This window comes from Polyodon spathula, chromosome 6 (assembly GCF_017654505.1).
Source record: "Polyodon spathula isolate WHYD16114869_AA chromosome 6, ASM1765450v1, whole genome shotgun sequence".
NCBI lineage: Eukaryota > Metazoa > Chordata > Actinopteri > Acipenseriformes > Polyodontidae > Polyodon > Polyodon spathula.
In genome coordinates this window covers 49,702,994-49,728,325 of record NC_054539.1, presented here as the reverse complement: position 1 = coordinate 49,728,325, position 25,332 = coordinate 49,702,994, and the positions used below count along the sequence as shown (strand labels likewise).

General features: G+C 37.0%; 1 protein-coding gene across 2 annotated transcripts in view; it reads right to left on the bottom strand.

Moving 5' to 3' along the window:
* Positions 1–23,740, bottom strand: part of LOC121317277 (EGF-containing fibulin-like extracellular matrix protein 1) — a 30,470-nt gene extending 6,730 nt beyond the window's left edge. Inside the window, exons 1-4 of one of the 2 annotated variants that reach the window (XM_041253029.1) lie at positions 23,545–23,740; positions 22,379–22,469; positions 21,703–21,751; positions 20,416–20,688 (exon numbers count right to left, since the gene is read on the bottom strand). In XM_041253029.1, the coding sequence (XP_041108963.1) occupies positions 20,416–20,688; positions 21,703–21,751; positions 22,379–22,459 (403 nt within the window). In that variant the 5' untranslated portion in view covers positions 22,460–22,469; positions 23,545–23,740. The remainder of the gene's footprint in view (positions 1–20,415; positions 20,689–21,702; positions 21,752–22,378; positions 22,470–23,544) is intronic. The other variant, XM_041253030.1, reaches the window with a different exon arrangement.
* Positions 23,741–25,332: the final 1,592 nt, after the last annotated feature.

The window sequence follows — 25,332 nt, the reverse complement described above, 5'->3', positions numbered from 1 at the left end:
GCACACAGCTTCTGCTGCTAAAACCGTTACGAGATTTAGCTACCAAAAAAATGACCAGCAGACTGAGGCAAATGAAAGTTACAGAATTATTCAGACCACCAAAACCTTACATGTAGCATTGTGTGCTTTAAATTGTTGCAGTTACGCAAATTAAAACAGTCACCTCGTTCTATTTTGACTTTCTGTGACTTATCAGAACATTTCAGAACCTCCCAGCCCTACATGAATGTCAGCCCCTTACGACTCTTAACTAGGCTCTTCTGGTCTACGTACAAAAAGTGCTTACCTACACAAGTGTGTTTGTTGCTTTCCAATTTAAATCCTGTTTTGCATTGAGAGTAATATGAAACAGGTGTATTCATACATCCATGCAGAGAATAAGGAGGTTGGCTGCATTCATCTTGCATATGTAGTGATACAACCAAAAACAAATTACATAACTGCTGAGGTTTACTGAGTAAAAAGTAAGTACTGCCAAATGCACCAAACATCTGCTGCCAGCAGCAATGGACACAGTCATGTGACAAAACTAGGCACAGCTAGATTTTCTTTTGATGCAGTATTTAGTTACCAGCGCCTTTGAAAACCTTCCTCCTCAGTGGGCTTGTCACTTGCACAATCTCATTGCCTACGTAAATGCTGTACTTTGTTTACACTTTGCAATGCTTGCCCTTAGACTAGACAAGTGAGTTATTTGCAATCTAGCATCAAATCGTGTTAAGCCATGTTGGGAAATCTTATTATTCATATACAGTGCTTTAAACAATGTGATTAGGAAATTAAGGGAGCAGTTTTCAAAACAATTTAATAACCTCTTAGAGTGCTGAGGTACACATGTGACCACTAAAAAAATTAACACTAGTACCATTTAGCTTTGGAGTCATTGGCTTAACATGTAACAAATGATGCAAATTGTCTTAAAAAATATTTTCAGTTGTTTTCTCTTTTGTAATAACCTTTTTCTATGCCTAGACAGAACTACAGACATGATGTTGAAGTCATGCATGTTTAGAATGAATACAATTTCTGCAGTGAAAAGCTACAATACCATTTACTTCAATGAGCTGTACAACTATCCCACATTAAACCATCCCATAAATGCATTTTTTGAGTTTCTCAAAAGCTGTCTACACTTGTGGCCTAAGAATGTCTTAATCAGTATACACTGAGGGAGATGACTTATTGGATATGCCACACATTTTATCTACATCTCATATTTGTTCATACTTGTTTGCTACATAAAACTGTTACAGCAACCAACAGGCACATACATATTAGAAATAGATACTACAAAATAGCTTAATTTGCACATCCAGTACAATAGATGAGATATACTGACACGATTTGAGATTTGAGAACTTTCTCTGGTCCAAAAAGCTCACTGGATCATTACATTGTGTTGCAATTATGGCAGCAATCCTAAAAATGAAGTTTGGCTATACCTGACCACAGAGGAACACTTACCTACACACTGGTCACCACTTCTCTGATACCCTGGGGGGCATTGGCAGGTATAGGAACCCCTTGTGTTGTAACATGTTTGCTCTAGGCTATAGGTGTGGTTTTCGATTGCACATTCATCTATATCTGCTAAGGAACAAACATCAGCGCAAATGAACTTGTAACCTTGGGAAGCTGTCTCAAGACATCTTTGTTGCTTTACCTTCTACACCTATATCTATATAAAGGTGTAAGTGATTTATACGCCAATAACACACACAACATAAGTTTTTAATTACAGTTGGTACAACCATTTTGATCAGGGATCAATGATGTTAAAGGCTTATTCATACATCAAAGGCAGAAACTATAACATTTTTGACATATTTTAAATATCAAAAGATATACATGTACATAAAAGGTACATTCCAAAATAATCAAAGGGGGTTTAACTCAGGTGAGCTCAATCCCATTTTAACAATTAGCCATCTGATGTAAAAGGGTTATCCCCCATTTCTTAATATGAAAATATTGAATCATTTACAATCAGTACATTTTGGCTGTATGAGCCCAGTTGCTTGTATTTCAGAACAGGATTTTTTTCTTGCTCTCTCCTGCTAAAAAAAAATATTTTCAAACTTGTAACTCTCAAAGACACTGAAAAAATCCACGGGAATCTTTAAGTTCTGTTCCAATTGTGCCACCTTCCCCAGAGTATAAAAACTGATTAAGCTGCTCTGTTCATTTATTTGTAAAATAAGCTTATGTAATGTAGACAGCCAAACATTTTCTGTGTATCACTTTCTCTGCTCAGCCATTCAGATAAAACAGTCATGATAGTCTCTGCCTGCCTCCCAGATGCTAACAATTTTGTCATGCTTAAGGTGTATTCTTGGGTGGTCTGTGGTTACTGTGTTGCAAGGATGACAGAAACTAGAAATAATCCTATCAAAATGATGCTTATTCTGAAGAATATACTACTACATCTCACCAGTAAGTCTCACTCAGCTTCAGTGGGTGTGCTTTTATTTTTTTAATCTAAAACTTGGTAGATGTGAGCTATACTATCCAGATGCTGTTTAAGGTAGCAATTCACTTTTTTTTGTTTTAAATGTTACTTTTTTGTAACCTTGTGGAACACATACAATGAGAGGATTATGTCATGCTGGCTTTGTGCCCAAGCTGGAGCCTGTAGTCTGTGTAAACAAATCCCCTTATATGCAACCAACTTCAAGTTTAAAAACCATAGCTGAACTTGCAGTTGGCATGCACACAGGAAACTTGAACATCCCCAGTAGCAGTCCATCGGTGGTGTTATGGAAAAACTGATGAAAACTCCCCTCTAAAGTCAAAGCCTTTTTGATACCCTTTCAACCACCTAATCCAAAGAAAAATCAACAACTTATATTACCAAAAGGAGGATAAAAGCTCTTTCATGATTCACCTCTCTTCTCAAGCACCCACAAGGCTTTGTTTGTTTTTCCTGTTATGTGTGGTTCAGTTTAAGTTTTGTATCTGAAATATTGCTTTACATCTTTGACTGCATTTTAGAAAATGAATCATCAATACTTTCTACACGTTCATGCAGTGGTACCAATCTTCTGCGACCATCTTATGATAACTAAATACACAAGTGAAATGCACAGATCCTGCGATAACTTATCTTGCTGTTTAAACATAACCAATCTGAAATATCGAGATCCTGAGAGCTACTGTATAATGAGCCATCATGACTGAAACTAACATGACATTGGCAATAAGACAACTTTTTTAATTAGGTAGAAGGAAACTTATTAGTACTTTTTTAAACTACATTAGTAAGCAGTAGCGCTAAGGTTATACCAGTACTTATACTGGTACAAAACACTCATGGAACATAACTAATGAATTGTGCCTGATGTTGTTCTACTTCATTTGCCTCATTGGCAATGTTATTAAGTATGAAGACTTTTTATAATGCATAACCTACATGGCATTTCCCAATAACATGGTTAATAAACTGCAGCATTCATATAATGTATCATAGCTGTAATATAACTTGGAGCTAATGCAGCCAGTCTTGTAAATGCTGCCTTAATGGTTGGTTTCAAACTGAATCACTCCCAGTTAAACTACAATTTATTCAATTGGTCATAAAAGAAAACAGTTCCTTTTAAGCTTTATGTGAGGTTAACACTCTTTCACCATGTTGGTTTCTGGTTAACATGCCTTTAAATCATTTTATCATTGATTTATAAGGATTTCCTTGTGTTTGAAATTCTCATTTAGCTTTACAGTCTACTGGATGGAACTGAAGACAAGCACTGGAACTAATTTAAAACAACAGAGCCTGGTGATGGTAACCTCCTCCCATTTTTAATGGTGTATTAATTCAATCCCTTAGGCCCACTTTCGATAAGCAGTTAGCACTGACGCAGTTCTGGGTTAATAGCTTTATATAGCTGCGTGCAGCTTAGCCATGGAAACCGTTTTGCAACACTAGCATGTACCCCAAAACAAAATCAATCCTTTGCTGCAGTTTAAAGGCACCCTGTTTGTTGGGGAACAGAATATGTCAAGAGAAACACAGAAGTATGCCCCTTTCATATCTATACAACTATCCCTACAAAGCAGAACACAAAGTACTCAGGTTTTGGGGCCACACCTCTGTATATGAAGGTTATCAGAACACAAAGTACTCAGGTTTTGGGGCCACACCTCTGTATATGAAGGTTATCCCATTTCAAATGTCAATCTGTTATTAAGTGGAATGACATTTGCATGGTTTGTTATTAAGTGGAATGACATTTGCATGGTTTTAAAAACCCACTTTCCATATTTACAACTGGTTGTCAGTTTGTTTTCTCAATTGCTGCTAATAAGAGTAATTTTGGACAGTGAAGAGCTTCTTTATTGTGCGGTCCAGTCATAAACGTGTTAAGCTTTGTAATCAAGTTAATTCTATAGCATGTGGATTATCATGAAAAGGTAGTTTATGTCAACGTGTGTATTTAAAGCATCCGTAATACAAATATTTGTGGGCATGTATTTTATTTGTTTAAACACATGTTTCCGAGAAAGAGTGACATAAAGACAGGTCGACACTTTCAGTGCATAAGTATCCACATTTTGAGTAAGGACTCTAAAAAAGGCCAAACTGGAATAAAAGTTCGTCCTACTAGGATCCAACTGACCAGCCTCAAATCTACTGAATTGGCTACAGCTAATGAAATATATCCTAACATCTGTATCATTTTAAAGAAAGCTCTTGTTGCACTTCTAAGTTAATTTAACAACACCGTTATGTGACTGGCTGAAAAGCAATTCAGTTAATAGGAGAAGAAGCTCGTTGTTTAATTAAAGAAGGTGTCGAAGGGGTGGGGACAATTTCACTTTCAAGTTGAAACGAACAAGAAAGTAAAATACTGCTTGAAAGTAAGGTTTTCACAAAGATTTCTTTAACATTTTTTAAAAATACCATTTTGCTATAAATTGTTTTTTTTTTTTTTCAAAACTGCACACTTGAGACCAAATGAAAGTGCACAACATGCAGCAATTATTTTGTAAACAGCAACCACCTTAAGAAATCCTTATTAAGACACATTCCCTTTAATATTTGCCTTTCTTTTACTACATGTATACCGTATGTACCGTATACCTGCCACATCACTTGCTCAATGATCATGGAGTTTTCCACCAGGGTAATTAAAGTTATTTACTTTAGGTTCCACGTTTTGGATAAATAGATAATATGCAATCTGAATTTCCTCGCCAAATAGATAAAGCCATTACTTTTTTATTTCCAATCCTCCAGTATCATGTTGTACTCTAATTACACCAGTAATGTAGAACACTGGTTTGAGGCAAAATGTTAAATTGTGTTTAGATAAATGAATATAAAAGTGAATGGTTATATCCAATCTGTCATCCCTGTTTATTAGGAAAAACTACAAATTGTGACTAAACGCCAATTACTTTCCAAAGACATTTAATTTTTCTTCATTATGTACACTATCAGTTTAAAAGGCAAATGTGCTATTATGTATGTTGTTTTGTTTGCAGGTCTCTTTGGAAATGCTGAACTTTAAGAAACTGGCCTGACACAAAAGCAACAGTAAATTATTATTATAATTTTTTTAAAAGCAAGAAAAAAAAAAAAAAAAAAAAAAAAAAATAACTTTAAATTTGTGTTTGGCACTGCAATAACTAGGCAAATGTTCTTTATTAAACAACACAAGCTGAGGGTTATGGTGTGTAGTGGCCAAGGCAAATATTAATAAACTGCATGCCATTAATAAATTGAACTAGCTGGCTATTGGAAACACCAGGCTGTGTGGGGAGGCAATTACAAAAGCAAACAGCATGGCTGTTAGCTACCAAAAGTAAACAGCAGAGTACAAATTGTTTTGGTCTCTTTCATCTTGTCTAAATTGCCTGAGCTTTCAGTTCAGAGCACATTGATTATACATCTTAGTTTAAATCAAAACTATGTTAAAATGTTTGCAATATAGGGGGAATTAAAAACCTCAATAACTAATGGCTAAGCTAGGACTGAACCGACAACCTCCTGCTAACAAGTACCTTTCTCTAACCACTCAACCATCATTCAAGAAAAAAGGACACCAAAAAAAAAAAAATAAATAAAAGTTCCCTTCTACCATGGACTAGAACAAGAAAAATATATATTTGAGGTTTGACCCACCCCAACCAATTACCCTGTGATCTACAGCAGCCTCTGAACACTGCAGTCAGGGAAAAACTACATCTCAATTAACTTGCAGGTAGGTGTTAGCACTTAGCTACCTGAACCACACAGTCACAACATTTTTTGAAGTGCAAACACAGACAAACAAAAATATGGTTACAATAGGAGAAGTGTCCCATTTATGGTTTTAAAAACATGATTTTTTTTGTTTGTTGTTCCATATTTTGGTAGGAGGCCTTATCTTATGATGGTGAGAATATCAGATCTGCAGGCATTTCCTGACAAACCTTATCAGTACAAAAAGGCATTTTTTAAACATTTTTTAATTTTGGTTCTAATCCATAAGCGACAGGAGCATGTACAGTAGATCTTGTTCATAATCTTTAATGCTGCGGGTCCAATCTTGCTTGTTTGGCTCAAACTACAGTACCCTGGAGACTACTTTTAGGGAATCAAATGTAAAAGTGGTTTAATGTCGAATGGTGATACTCTATATACAGAGTCTATAAGGTTATAAATTCCACTTTGTAATACTGCTGTGGAACACCATTTGCTACAAACCAGACACAGTAGGTGGAGGGACCACATATTGGTCAACAAGATTCTAGGTTTCACCACCATGGGTTATAGGGCTCCAGAAAATCCACGATGTCACGAATTTCACAGAAATCATGCATTTCACTGCCTACCATGAAAAATGTGCATTTTATTTTCCATAAAGTATTTTATATTACTCTTCAACTCCCCTGTTCATTTCATACTCTTATAGAGTAGAAGCTGCTCTACAGTAGCTGTACATGGACCAGCGTCAACGCTGTGCATTTGGTTACTAAGGCAACGGGGTCAAACAAATACCAGCTTCATGATTGGTGAATTCCTCATACTGTACAATAACATTTCTACATACTACTAGAAATCTACAGTGTGTATAAGGAAAAACACAAAAGCTTTGGTTTTGACATTTCAGGTTTGCAGTTAACGTTTCTCCTGTGTTTAATATTTTGGGATAGAGGCAGAAAAAAGGCTATGGGAATTACACAATCATTTTAATTAATATGGCAACACATTTTAAAGGTTTACTAAACTTGAAAATGTTGCTGAAATTGTCATTCAAGGTTGTTTTTAAAAAGTCTATTTTGGCTTGTTACTTTTTTTTGCAGACCATTTTAAACAACTTGTTTCCAGCAGAAGTTTGCTACATTTTTAAAGACTGTTTCAATAGCGAATCGGCTAAATATTAAAATGTTTCAGCCTTGGTTTTTGGGTGATTTTCTTGATGAACTATCAATGATAACACATTTTAAGCAACTCACTGTACATCGGTAGAACATAATGTGTTTTCTGATGATTTTTTAAATTAATTAATTTAATAAAATGGCAGTTTCATGACACTCCATGAAATTCATTGTTTGTTTTTACTGTCATTCGTGAATTTTTGTAAAAAATACAGTACATTTTCAGGGCCCCTAGTTATAAAGGCACCTGTAGTTCATGTCAACATGTGTAACTGCCTAATACTGCGTGTTTGTCTAAAGCAGGTGTTACATCAACAAGACATCATTAAAAAAACAGCAAAAAAAAAAACACCTCACCTTTATGCATCCTTAAAACAGGATATGTTTTTCCACAGAAGCAGTGACAAACTCACAACTGTCCGCCAAGTGGCTCAATAAAGACTTTCTTTTTTGTGCTGGTTTTGTGTATAAAGAGTGTGTGTGTATGTGTGTGTGTTTGAGAAGCTGTCAGAGTGCCTTCTAAAATAACCCAACATTCCTTTTTTTAGACATCTGCAACTTTTTCATTCACACCTTCACATAGCCATCCCCATCCAACCACCTTTAAACTCATTTTATGCTGTCATGTTTTTCTCCCATCAGATAGTTTACTCCAAGACTTTTGTGTTTTCCAGCTACCTATCTTTCTCTCTCTCTTAAAGAGTAAGTAGCAGGCGTTACATGTTTCCATGTGTTGATATGTTAAAATAAAAATAACGCACCTGTCATTTTTCTTTTCACTGTTAATATCCTGACAACACTTTCCAAAATGTCCGCTCTAGTGCACTGATAGTATAAGGATTATTGCTCTCATTGTCAAACAGGTAACACAGCAATACCGATCCATGATCTGGTATGGAACAGAAAAGCCAGAACACTTCTAGTTGTGTTTTTTTTTTTTTTTTTAATCACTTTTCCTGCAGTGATTTAGAGGACAGATCTCAAACCCAATGCACTAGAGTGGCCATTCTGAAAAGTGCTTTGAAAGGTGTAAGTGTGAAAAGTGAACAATGAAAAGAAAAATTACAAGTACATTATTTATTTATTAGCAGACATCCTTAACCAGGGTGACTTACAATTGTTACAAGATATCACATTATTTTTACAGACAATTACCCATTTATACAGTTGGGTGTTTACTGGAGCAATCAAGGTAAAGTACTTTCCTCAAGGGTACAGCAGCAGTGTACCCCAACCTCAAGGGTACAGCAGCAGTGTACCCCCACCTGGGATTGAACCCACGAGACTCCAATCAGAGCCCTAACCACTACTCAACACACAGGGACGTATAATGCTATACTTTTATTCTTTAAGCCATGGTGAAGGCATACTACCAAAAACCACTTACAATCTTCCCTGGTTAACATCATATATATATATATATATATATATATATATATATATATATATAGACACACATATATAATATATATATATATATATATATATATATATATATATATATATATATATATATATATATATATATATATATATATATTATATATTTACCCGATCTCATTTTGGAATCTACCTGTACCTTGTATTCACTCAAATCTAGCAACAGGATGATGGGGCAAATGACACTATTTCAATTTATACTGTGCTGCAAAGTAAATACCAAGCTTGATTGAAGGAAAGTCATTCTTCTGTAATTCAGCTATTTAATTCTATTTAATAGAGATTTCAACAGCCATGTTTGAAAAAGGGCTGCAACCCCCCACAGAAAACACTGATCAATTTGTCAAATTATGAAAACTTACACAGATGGTAACTTAAGGGAACCCTCAATTACAGTAACAAAGCATCACTGTAGAATGCTCGTGTTTATGTTTAGCAGAAGATTAAAAGCTAATAATCTGATCTGATTTTGTTGTCATCAGTGATGATTATCTTTAGGTATCATACATCACCTTTACCAGATTGCAATGTGCAGTACACCTCAGAAACAGGACACCAAGATTGCTTGTTCTCAACTGAAGAATAATGTCATTCATCTTAGGAGACTGAAGAGTTGACTCTTGAGATGGGTGAGGTTGTTTCTTGTTTTATAAGAAAACACTGTGCTGTACATGCAAAGCGTGCTTAAAAACCATTACCAAGCAGCTTCAGTAGGTCTGCAGTCTATCAAAGTTATGATACTGTACAACTGGAACCAGTAGTGCTGAAAACACAAGGCTCTTGATGAACTAAGCATTATGTTGGTTTTGTAATATGCAACAGACACATGTAATGTGGTCAATGCTGATAGCTGACACGAGGTACAAAACATTAACTTGCCTGTGCCTGGCTGGATATAAGATCAAGATTTCTTACAAAAATACAGTGTCGTGTAAGCAGTATTTGATACCGTGAGGTTTTTTCAATAATAGATTTATGAAGACCGACTGAGTCAATGTCTAGCCCTTATGCAAACTAAGCACTAAATAAAACAAATTAAGCACAGCTGCGAAAGAAAACTAACATATTCCAAAGGAAACAAGGCTTAGTTTAATATGAATTAAAAGGGAAATATAAACACTGGTAATCTGGTTTTTCAGCTCATGAGTAAGTGTAAATTCCACCAATAAGGATATGAGAGTAATAATAATACTGCAACATGCACATCTGTAAGAGATACTGCATAAGGCAGGGTCATACTGATACAGGTACATTTGAATTAATTATTTGCTAATGTTTACAGTGCTATTACCCAATACAACCTGGTGCACCTGCTCCAATTTGTCTTCTTGAATTTCTGAATCACCCTCCTCAGTCAAACGTTTCTCATTTCTTACTATCCATTTTGCCATTCTATCTCACTTTCCTAGTAAACAGGCTTCTCTCGCCCTTGTAGGAACCCATACATATAATACAGCTAAGATCTAAGAAAATAAACTGACATGGCGTACTGATTCAACAAAACATATGTAAACAAATCTTTCTTATAAGAAGAGTAGCACAAAGAAAGCAGACAGAGCATTACGTATGGAGACCACCATGGAGGGAATACCCTCATATACATGTTTCCCTATACTTGGCAGACTCAATAAATGTACATGGTGAACAGACTTGAAGATTGTTTTAGGTTTGCCTTTATCTCTTAGCTTCCTATTACCTCAATGACAAGCACTACGGAAAGGGTGAGGGAAGCATTAAAAAATTTAAACGATCATTTTAAAACCACCTTCAGACAAAGAAACAGAAATGTCGTTCTAGTGGTCTATTTTAACTATCTTAACAGTGGGTAATCTTAATATCGTTTTTTCCTAAAATTTACAATCCTGATCTTGTGTGACCCTTGTTTCACTGTATTTTTTTACTGTAATAACACTAATAAATGGTTAAATAAATAATGTTATCTGCTGAATTAAGATCCCCCTGTTTGGATCATCTAACTGGAACCCATGAACTACACCTTACTACTTAAGTGGATGTTAGGGTTCTCCACCCTTTTTGAATGTATTTAGAATTCAAGTCTTCAAATACTAAAGGACTTCAGTTGTTCATGCTAGAACTCGCATGCCTTACAGTTATGGGAACAATATGACTTTTGGAATATTATAATATACTGTATCCTATAGGTATTTTTGCATCTTGATTTCAGCCAATGTTACACAACCTATTTTCACAAACGCTCTTACTTTTACTCATGGTAAAGCTTATAATCAACTTACCCCTTTCACAAAAATGAGTTACGATGGCTCAAAACCGGCACTGACACAGCATTTTGGTCTGTGTGAATTGCCTATACCATCACAGAGCCGTCATATTTTATGCCGTCTCTGAACCATTCAGAGACAGCACTCCTGTGTGAAAGGCTATCCCACAGAAGCACTATAGTGGGCATGGATTGAAAGTCACATCCCACGTGACTGTACACAAGAAGTGATAATTATTTTTGTCGGTATTACACGCTTCTATTTTTTTCAAATACAATGGCTGAACAAGAACAAGGTAGTAACTGGAGTCTGGAATAAGTCAAGGAATTGTTAACTTTATGGCATGATGAGGTTAATTCACAAATAGAAGGGATGGTGCGTGATGCTGTACTTTATGGGCGAATCGCCGTTGCCATGAAAATAATCTGTTGACTGACAGGTTTGAAAGTTGGCTGTGTGTAAGGGTTATGACGGTATTATACAGGCATAGATTGTGCAATTTTGTGATGTGTGAATGGGTATTTTAAATAATTTTTTAAAACATCTTTGAGATGGCTCAGTAATGGCATTTGTGTGTGAAAGTGGCTGAAGTCAAGCTGTCAAATGTGACCCAAACTGCAGCTGAAGCATTAAAACTGTTGGTCTGAAATACAATTTGGTGGGTCCCTCCTTTTGGGGGCTGGATGGTTATTCATTCAGGAAAACCTACCGTACTCAATGACTGTTCATTGTGTATTCTCTCTGAGCACTGCAAAGCTAGGGCTAGCAATAGTTCTATTGCATGTGCAACGAAAATGTTATTTATATAAGCCTGGAAAATAAACTTGTTGCTATTCTTCTTAAACTGGTCAAGAGAAAAGAAAGAAAACACATAACAAAAGGTAAACTGTCCCAAGTGCAGATTCACATATTACTTGACTAAATGGTTACACAGCAGTTTTATGGTATACTTTACCTACACAATGAGAATGCACTACATTCATCTTATGACACCGTACAGCTTAGAGACCAGGAAAAAAAAAAAAAAAAAAAAAAAAACAGATTTTATGTAAAAAGGATGCATTGTTGTGCTTACTATTTATCACAGATAATTCACAGGTCTTAACTTGTTTTGTTTTTTTCTATAAAGCTTTTGAACAAGTTGTTCAGCAACACAGAACTGTTACCAGTATGCTCTGCAGAGCATTGTACATTAAAATATATATAGTGTGGAAGCAAAACACGCAAGTAAAGATTTAAACAAGAAAGAGTCCCTTCTGAGCTGTTTCTCAACAGTTTTGTAACATAGCCAGTTTTATTTTCATATTGCAAAAAAATGTTCAAATTACACACACAAGTAAAAAAAAAAAAAACCTTTGATTAAAATGATTTAACTGAGAATTGCATTTAGGGAAAAGCATTTAAAGTCTTGATTATGCACACGGTCCACAAACTGGTCTCATCTTTACTGTAATAACTAATACTAATCTGTGTGGTTCTGTTCAGAGTACAAGCATGTAATTGAAAGTGCTTACCTGGTTTTCGTTTATTATAACACTATCATTCAGCACCTGTACAACACACTCATATAACATTCTACAGACATCATCTGCTCTGTTATTCCGTATTAACAGAAGTCCTAACATCCATCCTACTGGCATCCCACCAGTTCTAAAGCCATCAACAGGCTTTGTTTGTAAAACAAACAACTTTTTATTTATTTATTTATTTTTTAAGACACACTCGCTACAGAAATAGTAAATCCAAGTCTAAATAAATACATAATTTAAAAAATCTAGAGTACTGTAACAACAAACATATTGTCTAATGTTTAGAGTATTGATGCAGTACTTATATTTGATGCCAAACCTTTTCAAGCTGTCATACTGAGGTGCACACCTGGCCACAAAGGATACAGAGTAGACCTTTTGGGTTACAAGTGAGAACACAATGTAATTGCGCAACGTTTTAACAGTCTTAATTGTTGATAATATTGTGAAAACTGCTATGCTTATTCTTTACCAGCTACGTGGTTATACACACTATGACTTTTTAATAAGTAATGCAAACAAAAAAAATGAAATGCTGCAGAAAACATACTTCACCAACAGCTGTTAGAATAAGGAGTATTAAAACACAGTACAAAAATCAACTTATCTAAACAAAACATAACGTAACTAATGGAGCTAATGACAGCTGTAAATGTGACTCATACCAAGGCAGCCTTTAATCCAGTCAAACAGACCTTAATAAATGGGGTTGGATTATCGTGTCATGACTCTAAAGGGAGTTTACATCTATATCAACACAGGCGGCCAGCCAGCCTCCTACATGATGTCAGTATCACAGGTCCTTTGAGTATCATTTTGTTTTGAACAGAGGTTTTTAAAATGTAACATTTTGTAATAAAATACGATTTCAAAAACGCGAATCGGGTCCCTGAGGAGCTTCGCGCTGCTGGATTGGAAAGAAAACACAAAACATCTGCAAGTTATTACAGAAAGGACTGGGCTGCATGCTTTACTAACAAATGACTTAAATAAACCGGAGCGGGCCTATGGTATATAATCATTGGTAGCTGTGCCATAAGTCATCTGTTATAAGGTTAGACTGATGTCTCATACAGTTTACAAGAAAACTGTCAAATTTAGTTGTTGGGGATAAAGTGATATCAGAAAACAAATAGGCACAACTGTCAAAGCGATGGTGGCAAGGTTTCCCCAGTTGTTTCTAAAAACTTGGCTTGTTTTTCAGTCACAATAGACGTGTAACAAAACACAAGGGAAACCTTGGCCCCCACCACTTTGACAGTTGTGCCTGTTTGTTTTGTGCTGGGCAAGGTTGACATAATGGTTTTTTGAAACTTGGCTTGTGTTTTTGACATCTCTATTTTAAAAAGGCTGGGCACTTGATAACTTGCTGTTTTTTCACATTTCCAACATGTTTTTGTCCAGATATCTCTTCTTTTTTCACTTTATAAACACACACACATTATGGGAATAGCAAAATTATTCAACCTATCTTGAGGCAACGTATTGCCATTTTGATAGGGTAAATGTAAATAATAGCCTAGTCTGCTGAAAGGGTTAAGATGTGAATCTGTGTAGCGTAGCGGTTATGTAGTGGGAGTGAAAGAATGACTAGTTAGGATTATTTATTTCTTAGCAGACGCCCTTGCCCACAAAATTTACATTTTTAACAGTGAGCAGGTTTGTTGATTGTTTCAATAATATTGTTCTTTGGTATAACAAAATACATAGCTCAAGTCATGTGATTTCATAAAAACGCCAGGTGCTCAGTGTTTGTATTTGAATTGCGTTAAAATTGCCAAAATGATTTGATTAAGGGTCTGTATAGCCAATCAAAAAGATGATTTTAATTAACGCAAGAGCAGTGAAAGACCATGTCCCGCTTGAGTAATGAAGATCACCTAGTTGCTATCGGCATGAAGACGGCCTGTCTGTGAGAGAAGTTGCCTGGAGAATGAGATGTTCTGTTTCAACAATAGGCAGACTGGTCCAGAGAAACCAGGAAACTGGCTCTGTGAGGGACAGTTGCTTTGTTCAAGCCAACCGGTGGGGCAACCGCGACCAGCCAACTTTCGCCAGCTGGCTGCAGCTGCACAGGAAGACCGGCGGAACATCCCACAGCAGTCTATCCACAGAATAATCAGCCAAGATTGTGTTAATGCTCTGGGAAGTCATACCCAATACTAACTTTGTACTGTTTTAATTTTGACAGTGTGTCATGTTTTATACTGAAAACTTATGATTCTTTGATCTGTATTTTTGTTCACATTTTCTGTGATTTTGTTTGACATCTCGGTTTAAAATATTATTGGCACACACACACAGGGGTACATTTACATACATACGGTCCAATCGCTTAGACCCACGGAAACAGCTGGTCAGTGGAAACGAGCACAAATCACAGTGCAGCCAACACAGACCCCATCTACCTACAGCTGCACTGCGCATGTGACACCCTTTGCCCCCCCAGCAGCCAGTTCCAAATTGACCCGCCGTCACACGGCCCCCCATTCAAACGCTTCTTGGTCAGGGAAGCAATGACCTGGTCCCGGTGTGGCAGCCTGTGTCGTTGCCAGGGTGGAGGACAGCAACGGACGGGTCCTGGCAGCACGTTTGAGGGCAACTTAATGTGACGACCACTTCAGGGGCTGGCTCGCATCATGGGGCTCCAGGGCAGCCACCAATCCCAAACCCCTGTGCCAGTCCTGGACGACAGTTGCTCCTGGGTCCGGGCTTCCTGGGACCGCTGCCCCCCTCCGCACAGTGGGGCAGAGGCTATCTAGCACAGCCTCAACAGCAACCTCGCAACCGGGTTGCTGTTTGGCTAGGGCTGGGTGCTGCAGCCATGGTGTGGGGCACTGTCTCTAGGGCGGCAATGCTGGGCTCACTCTCTGGGACTCTGCTAGTGTGGGGCTCTCTCTGGGGCTCTGACGACATTGGGTATCTTCTCTGGGCCTCTGGCGGTGCAGGGCTCTCTGTTTGGGGCTCTGGCGGCAAGAGGTACTCTCTTTCTGGTAGCGCAGGACAGTCTCTTCTTGGTGGCGGGAGGCACTCTTGCTGAAGTCGCTGTGTAGTCTCTCACTGGCGGCGGCGCTGGCATGCTCTCACTGGCAGTGTCGGGCAGTTGTGAAACGCAGCTCTCTGGCGGCAGCTGTGGCGTGGGGTTCTCTTTCTCAGGCGGTAGCGCCGAGCACTGTGGCAATGCTGGGCTCTCTCTTTGGGGCTCTGGTGCTGGCAGCATAGGACATTCCCTCCTTGGCGGCATGGGGTAATCCCCCCTCTGTCGGCGCGGAACTCTGCAAGAGGCTGCGCTCCCTCCGGCAGCAACTTGACGACCTCCTGGATGACCTCATCCCACTCCCTCTCTGAGCGCCACGGCTTCTCCTTGTGCCACACCCCCTAGCTGTGCTCTCTCCTACTCGTCCAGTGCGGGGGCTCTCTGATTCGGCAAATTGTACGAACACAAATAGGAAAGAGCCGCTGAATTTAAAGGTGTATCTCCCTGCCTGCTCTTTTGGTTTCCATTCTGTCGTGTCTGTGTTTTTAAACTAGTATTTTAAAAGGCATTGGGGTTTTAAAGGAGTCCTGGAAACGGATTGGTTTTATCAATGTTTTTTTTTTCTTTTCGTGAGCCCTGTCTCCGTGCAGCTTTGATCCACACTGCCCTTTAGTTTTAAATTGTAATTCTGTGTTTAGTTTTTGTTTTAATTAACAATAGATGTCATTACCTGACACAGTAGTGTGGTCTAGTTTATTTATTTTCCTTCTGGTATTCTGCCTGGCTGATCCCACCCCGATCAAAAAGAATGAGTGCCCCTCCTGGGTGCTACATATGTTCTGCAGCAATCTGCCACATAAATTATTTTTTTTTAAATAAATATAATAATTGATTCAGCATAATTGACATATCTACATTCGATCGTGATTTCTTATTATGTCATCAACAGTATACAGCAAATACATACAATAGAAACTATCAACAATATATATGCATGTTAGAATGTACAGATCAGTACTAAACAGTACATTTTTCTAATAATTGTTTAAGCAACCAATGAATGTCAAAGAAAATATAGGAAGGTTGTTGTTTCTTATGTGCTTCACTTAAATAACGGACATTTCCAGGACTGTCTGGTCAAACCCGGACAGGTGGCAATCCTAACTCAGGGAGACGGTGTTGAATTCTCAAATGCTTTGCAACCACCGTACAAACAACACCACACATTCTCCCCATTTACTAATGGCATGACCCATCCTGTTCCCCTTATAATACATGTAACATATACAAAAGACAGACTATGTGTTTATTTATTCTAAATTTACTTGAAATTGTGTGAAATCAACTGTTTGGTAAGCATAAGGAGCAGGCAGCTATACAAAACAAAAGAATAGAAATACAGAAATACCCACATGGTGCTGCCGTGTCTATCTGCTCACTGGCATTTCTTATCAACAAACAAACAACTACTCAAGCTTAACAGAAAGCTGGGAAAAATCTCAAAACCGCACAGCTGCAACAGCTGAGTGCTCCAGCCAGTGCAGAAAGACTTGAGAATCTGTCCCCAACCAATCAGGGGACCGTTTCCCGATAACAGTTAGTAGTGAATGAGGTGCGGTTACTTCTGATCTACCTTGATGTAGAGTATTTTCCCAAAAACCCCTTGACCATTTAACAATCAAATTGGGAAAAACAAATGTAGTCTTCCTGGATGTTGAAAACGTTAAACCTCTCATATCAATGTACAGAGATCCTGAAAATTAAAAAAAAATAAAAAAAAAACCTTTGAAAAGCAGCCATGCACATATGTATGTATCAGCTCTCCTGACAGTGTTGCTGTGTCTTGTAAGCATCCCAGAACATCTCACCTCTACCCAGACTATTTAGGGACTGAAGATGAAATTTGAGAATGTTTGGGCACAAGTAGAAACACTGCATTTTGAAAAAGATGATGCTGATGATTAAGTACAGTCAATTCTCAATAATACAAATTTCAAAAGACCATTATTAGTCATTCTTATTATCAGGAGTCTAAGCCAAATGCATGCTGTCAGTTTTTATTGAAGTTACAATAACACTGAAATCAAATTTCAATTACAGGAAAATGAAATCTATGATAAATGTAAAATTACTGAGCATTTTATTTAAAATGCAGTTGCAAGTGAACTTTTAGAAAGTTTACATTGCAAATGAACTTGAAACCTTCATGCCCCATTCTGAGCACAGGCATTTTTAAACCACAAAAAGCTAGGCGTCCTCAGCAAAAGGGTTTTGAGCAAATCGGACACACAGACGACTTGCAGCCTGCTTTAATGTATCCCAGTTTTTCAAATCGATTGGCAAAGTGTTTGCGGGAATGTTGAAATCTGTAGCAACATCTTTCTTTTTCTTGTGGAGTGGTGCATCAACCACCTCTTTCAACATCTCCAGTTTTGTTTGTGAGGATAATGCACGTTTTTGCACTGCTACCTGCAAAATTGCATTGATGCATGAACACTATGGGAACTCGAAATGCATAGGATCAGCAATCCCAAAACAGTACAAAAACAGAACAGAGTTGCTAATCTGGATGCACTACATTTTTCAACATCCCTTGCACTCAGCTGTTCAAACTAGGGTGATTTGTTTTAATCAAATCTTGTTCCCCGGGGGTGCTCCAAAACTGTGTTAAGTAAATTTGTATTTTTAGAAGTAATTTTCAATAAGCTACAAGAATTGACTGTAGTTTTGGAGAAAGCACACATCAGTGATTGTGCAATAGTCATGGGATTTGACTCATTCACTATTATTCTGTTTGTACTTACAGAATGCATTACATGTCTAGATGTTTCTTACCAAATACAGTACACCAGTCCAATAACATTATAAAAATGCCACGGCTGTAAATTCAAAATTAAGATGAAAAATTTGAAGAATCAGCAATGCAAAGTTTTATGACAATTGTATAAGCAGTTTTCCATATATATGGAAAAATATTAAGGGTGACATTCACTATATCTCCTTTAATGGGGAACTCATTATATGACTAATACAAGCTAGTTGTGCTTGGTTTGGAAACATGTACATGTGTTTAGTCATCCCTTTTATTCAATTTTAGCCTAATCTTGATGTTTCAAGGTGGTCTGGGACCATTGTTACTATGCACCTTTTCCCCACACTAGCCTTCTTACTAAAAATGATATAAATATCAGTTAGCATTCTGCATTTCTTACTCTCTTATGTGGGGCTGTTGTGTGCTTATCATGGCCCAAATGAAATCAAAGCTTATAATTGCTGATTCAGATATTTTTCCAACCAGGCCCCACATTTGTTAATTGAACAGCCAAAGGGTCAATAAACTTGATTTCCTGGACTTGAAAGACCTGAAGTCTTGGACTGGAACCACTATCGTTAAGTACTATAGTTTACTGCATAAGGAGTGTTCACTAATTTACTGACTTTCATTCTTCTTTTTTTTTTTTTTTTTAATCACCTTATTCTTCTCTTAGAGATTACAATATCTAAGAAGGTTTTAGTCATGCCAATAAAAAAACAACAACTTAGAATGCAGACCTTAGAACCTAGTGTTATAAAGGTGCTAATACAATAATAAATTATACGTTATTTAAAGGAGTATGTTAAAAATAATATTATGGCTAAGACATTGGATTCCTAAAGTAGAAAGAATACAAATAATGTATAGATAACATGTGCATCTCCTGGGAGAAACCTGAATGCATATTCATCGCAAATCCAGACGTTCCACCAAAGTATAGTACCGGGAATTGTGACTCATGCCCCTGAACAAATCTCTAGAAGTAATTTTATGTCCATGTTTTGAGAGGAAACATCAGGGTAGCCAAGAATATCTTACTGGAACAGGCCTGAGTCACTGTTATTTGGCATCAGGTTATACAAATTACACAAGGCAAATCTACCTACAGTTTATTGTTCTGGTTTTGCCATTCACTCTTAACGGTACTAACAGACATCAAATTTCTAATACTCATTTGCACCAGCAGGGTTAACAGGTGTCTCAAACCATCTTAGTAACATGTCACTGGCAACAACTTTTAAAGTGAACACGGTACAATACAAAATTCTGTAAGTCAGTAGTTTTCAAACCTTTATTCTATAGTATATGAAGATCTGCACTCAAATTGAATGCCAACCACCTTTTCATTCACAGATATTTGAAACTTATTAATTTTTACTACATTTCTATGGATGCCTTTAGTGCAATTATTTTTTAAATTAGGAAACCTGTTGAAATTGTAGGTTTCAAAATGTGCAAGTCTTGCCTGTTGAGAGCAACTGCAGTTTCAAGATTGCCCACACCAGCTGGTTTTTTTTTTTTTAATTATTATTCTAATTGCATTACTATTTCCAAAAAAAAATTATGGTTACCATTAAAGACTACTTTATCATTAATATAGGTTTATAGCTAAAACAACATTCTTCCACCTGGTGATCATATGATCACTGCATAATCCTGTCAGAAATAAAAATAATTTGTTTTCAGCTATAACTAAGCAATTCCTCCTTTGTGTGTATGTATGTATGTATGTATGTATGTATGTATGTATGTATGTATGTATGTATGTATATATATATATATATATATATATATATATATATATATATATATATATATAAAATATATAAAATATCCCAATGCTACAGAACTTAGGTCATTAGATCAGTGTGTTGTATAAGACCTTCCGCTAGGGACGTAACAAAAATAGCTTTATAAATATGGCACCTGGGATTCAATTTTGATCAGAGTTTTGTCAACACACAAGTCTTTTAGTATCTGGTTTACCACCCCAGCTTACAAGCAATTAAGGCAGAGAAGCAAAGCTAACATCAGCTTTACTGAAATCAGGCCTACCTCTGCAATAATTCTGCTCATCCGGTGCAAATCCAGTATTACAGTGTGTGCGTCTGAACATGACCTGGGGAAGGCGTCGGGTGGGAGGAGGCGGGGGTCTCGTGGGGACGACAGGGGGAACAATAGGCCCAGACTGAGCAGGACGCGAGGGTTCGTCTTCATTGTTAATGGTGATCTGGGCGGTTTTGGGAAGGCAGAGATAGCCACCGTAATGGTTCACACACTTCATTCCCCCCTTGCAGGCATCCGTGACAATTACACATTCATCAATGTCTGAAAATTAATAAAAGAACATTATGCAAATGAAAATTGTATTCCTATAAAGTATACATTAGTGCAAGTTTCAAATACAGCAGCATACATACAAACACACATCAATATGCTGCCGGAGGTGAATATTGCATCGCCTTTCTGAGTCATTCATGATGAATTTTGTACATGTATTCACAGGCTTTAGCACTTTAATGTAACTGAACTATTGAATGATACCTATTAAGAAGATTCCCAGCCCCCATGAGACTGATTCAGGCATTGTATCATAAACAGGGCATACAGAACTCTGTTCATGGACTGATCAAGGCCAAAGGAGGACTCAATAAGACTCACTAAATCAGTGATATTTTTTTAAAACAGATTGCAGTGGCTTGCAACCCTGCTCTTTAAGTTTTCCTTTCACCTAGGAACCAAATATTTGTTTTAAACGTGCATTGTTTTCCAGCACACTGAAGACAACACTTACAGACAGCCTCTGAAACTTTAAACCGTGTGTAGCTAGTTATTACTCTAGAGTCTATGTTCACCACCAGACTGCTATACAAATTTAATTAAAAATAAAACTAAAAAACAACTGGTTGAATTAAAAACATGGACAGTTGGGGGTACTAAATGATGTACTGTTCTTTCTTAGTCCTTAATTGGATATCTAAAATAAATTATTACTCCTTGCGGTTTATTCCGTGCGTCTCAGAATGACAACAATGACTGAAAAATGTAAGGTCACTGTGCTGCTACTCCCTGTTGACTTGATTCAGCATACCTGCCCAAAAGCTTTCACATTTCAAAAAGTATAATCTACTGACCTGGAACTAAAGTAAATGGGTTTCAAAATATTTTCTTTCAAAACATTTGGGTTTGGAAATAATGGAATATCAAGTGTTGTTGTTTTATGAGTCCATGAAAACAAAGCACATGTATTTTGAATTTTATGTAGGAAGAGAATGACATTATTTAAGCAACACATTATTTTAATTGTATTGAAAAATTAAAGAGATGAAGAACACGTCTTACCTCGGCACTGCTGTCTCGCTGGATCAAATTCATAGCCATCTGTACACTGCTGTTTACAAAGAAGAAGAAGAAGGTGGCGATATTAACTCTTTTTGAACCGAGGGTTTAGTTTTACAATGAAATATGAAATTATATATGTTTTACATGTACATTTTGGCAAAACACATGTGTAAAAGTATTGTGGTATACTTGTCTGACTTGTTATACAACAAACTGGGGGTTGTGTATATACAGGAGATACAACATATTTCAAGATATTTATATTTTGTTAACTATGTTTTTTTTTCCTAAATAATGTACTGCTTCAGACTTTATCCACGAGGGAAACAAAATATACTTTGCACCAATGATTTTAACCCCTGGACCACACACAATTCTTCGGACAAATTGCTCTTCAATAATAATCACATTTTTAAAAATAAGTTATTGGTAATAAATGCATGCTTTTAAACACTATTATTTCATTTTATAATATGGCAATACTGACATATTTAAACCTTGTGTCCACTAATAGTATAGTATTTAATCTTTCTTGTCAGTTTTTCTACGCATGTCATTTAAAAACAAACAAACAACATTTTTTTAATTAAAAAATGTAATTGCACTCGAAGTGTCCCTTGAAGTCTCTATTATTTCAAATTGCCATCACCTTGCCATGCTTTAAATAGAGACTTACTGTGAAAGTGATGGTTTCTTCTATCTCTTGTGAGAGAACATAATACAAAGCCACACTCAGGAATAAGCAGGTCCTTAACATTGCTAAACGTCTAAAAGAAATTGGAGACAAAAGGTATTGTTTTTTTAATGTAAATATCCATGACATCAACAGTTATACTTAATTATCTTAAATCAAATGAGTAGGCAATGGGTGTAGCAAGTTTAAACATCTTCCCTTAGTTTATTATTAATTTCACTGTCACTCAGCCAAGTTAAAGCTTTTAAGATAGTGGCTGATAATTTAAGAAAACAAAAGTTCAGCTCCTGACTGACAGGATTAACAAATATTAACCACAAAACAACAATAATACAACAATAATAAAATAAAATAATGTAAGTTATTAATAAGGAGATAGCAAGAATCATACACATGACAAACTGTCATTGGAGATTGGAGTCTTGGAAAATAGCGCTTACAAACTATATTATATATATATATATATATATATATATATATATATATATATATATATATATATATATATATATATATATAAAATATATAATTAATGGTCTCCGGATTGAGCCGAGATAGTCGGGAATATCAAACGGTATTATTTTCGTATCGTTCCACATGATTTCGTATCACTTTTGTACCGTCGTATGTCCATTCATTCGTGAAATTTCTTGTACCGTTTAGGTTCTGGGATAATCATTTACGTACCATATGGGTACCCTTTTGACGGCCACAAATTTAATGGCAAATCACACCGTGGCACCATTTGCAAACTTTATCCACAGGTGTGTGTCTATGTCTAATACACACACACACACACACACACACACACACACACACATATATATATATATATATATATATATATATATATATATATATATATATATATATATATATATATATATATATATATAATTTTTTTAGTGTGCCATCACTGAAAAACGCACTGTGCCAAAAACTGGCTTTGATATAAGTTACTGTTTAACTTACAGCGAGATGTCATATTGTGCAGTTTGGGCGAAACATCACTACAACTTCACCTGTACCTGCGTGTTGATTAGCTGGTTGTCACGTTAAAAGGAAAACTGTCTGAGTCAACCTTGTTACGGAGCATGCTAAGGTAAAATATGAGTCAATATCAATATACCATGCATAAATATGAATACCTTTGGGATATATCCCTTTTGTGAACTTCCCAGGTCCCAACGGCACGAGTTGCAATACCAATAGACCCTGTTGCAGCTGCTGAAAAAACTCGACACGCTGCTCACTTTGTTCCTTACGTCTTCCTTCCACACAGGACTGTAACTAATGTGCGGTTTAATTTCAAGAGTTTATTACCAGCTACAATCACTGTGAACATGCGGTTTCTATGGTACTTGAGGGGCGGCGCTCCCTGCAGGTTGAACACCATAATGTCTGTGATCTTTATTCTGCATCTTCTTGCTCTTTCTGTTTGCTGAAAGTAGGGCGTGGCTCCCTCTGCAGGTTTCAAAAAGGGAGATTGTCTTAGTGGGGGGATTGGTGGACAACTAGTGACCTGTAATTCTCCTGAGCTGTTGTTGGAAGCTGCAGCAGTGAGGGAATATTATTGTTTTATAGTTATGGAAGAAAAAACAAGCTCAGGGAATGTTGTCAGTGTCAAAAAAAAAAAAAAAAAAAATGTATACAGTAATGTGCAGATTTTTTATTTGTCATTTATATCCTTTATATACTTACCTGCATGAAAACCTCTGGGTGTGAAAATTTCAATTTTCGGTCAGTAATCAGTGATGTAGAAACAATAGGCACTCATGTGTAAACCACTTTAACTAGGCATCAATTTCTAAAAAGTCTCATGCATTTTGTTTGTGGCTATGGGTTCCTTTTCTCTAACTATTTTTAAATTAATTGCATGTATAGGCAATCACTAAGTTGCCTGTTTTTACAGTCTTCCTAGATTTTCAGTTACAGTGGTTTGATTTCATATGCACAACACATCAAAACATCAGAAGCAAAGGGATGTTCTAACACATTTGGACACTACTGTATATACCAGTGTGACAGGGCTGAGGCATGCCCCTGTAAATGGAGTGTATTGGTGGTGGTTTGTGAATAAAATGTATTTTTGTTTGATTAGATATGGCAGGGCTGTGAGGTTAGACCTCACTGCCTGCCTAATTATCAACAGGTGGCCAGGTGTCAGTTGCATAATTGATGATCAACTAACAGTGGTCACCTGCCTTTAGAAAGTGCTGTGCCAAACTAACTTGGGAGAGACAAAGACGAGCACTTGCATCCTCTGTCAGCTGTCTGCTTTTTTTCACTCTGCAAACCCACAGTGCATACATATTCTGAACTTACAGCATTGGCGGACCATGCATTTTTGACTTGTGTACAGGCCGGCCTGCAGGCGCATGGCCAGCTACAGAGGTCGCTGGTGTGTGGTGAGCCAAAGATTCCCCAGCTGACCTAACCCCTACCCCGCCCGGGTAGTGATTAGCCAATTGTGCGCCGCCCCCTGGGAACTCCCTTCCACGGCCGACAGTGGCATAGCTTGGATTTGAACTGGCGATCTCCAAACTATAGCGCGCATCCTGCACTGTCTTTGTTTTTGCCTTTTTGTGTATATTCATGTACTGTTTTTATATATATATATATATATATATATATATATATATATATATATATATATATATCCTCCTGCACTAGGGCTGCCATGCTGGCCATAAACCACTGTGTCTGCACCTCTGTAAATAATAAAACCTGGGCGTCTGTGCAGCATTTCAGCAAGCCGTCTGTGTCTCTCTCATCTGTCAGCGGATACCCACACAGTAACAGTACACACCTGTTACACCCAGTTTCCCCTAAAATCTATAATGCACAAAAACTGAATTGGCTGGAGATGAAACTTACAATGGGAAACATTGATCAGTGATGACTGATATTGGGTATTAATGCCTATAGCCTACTGT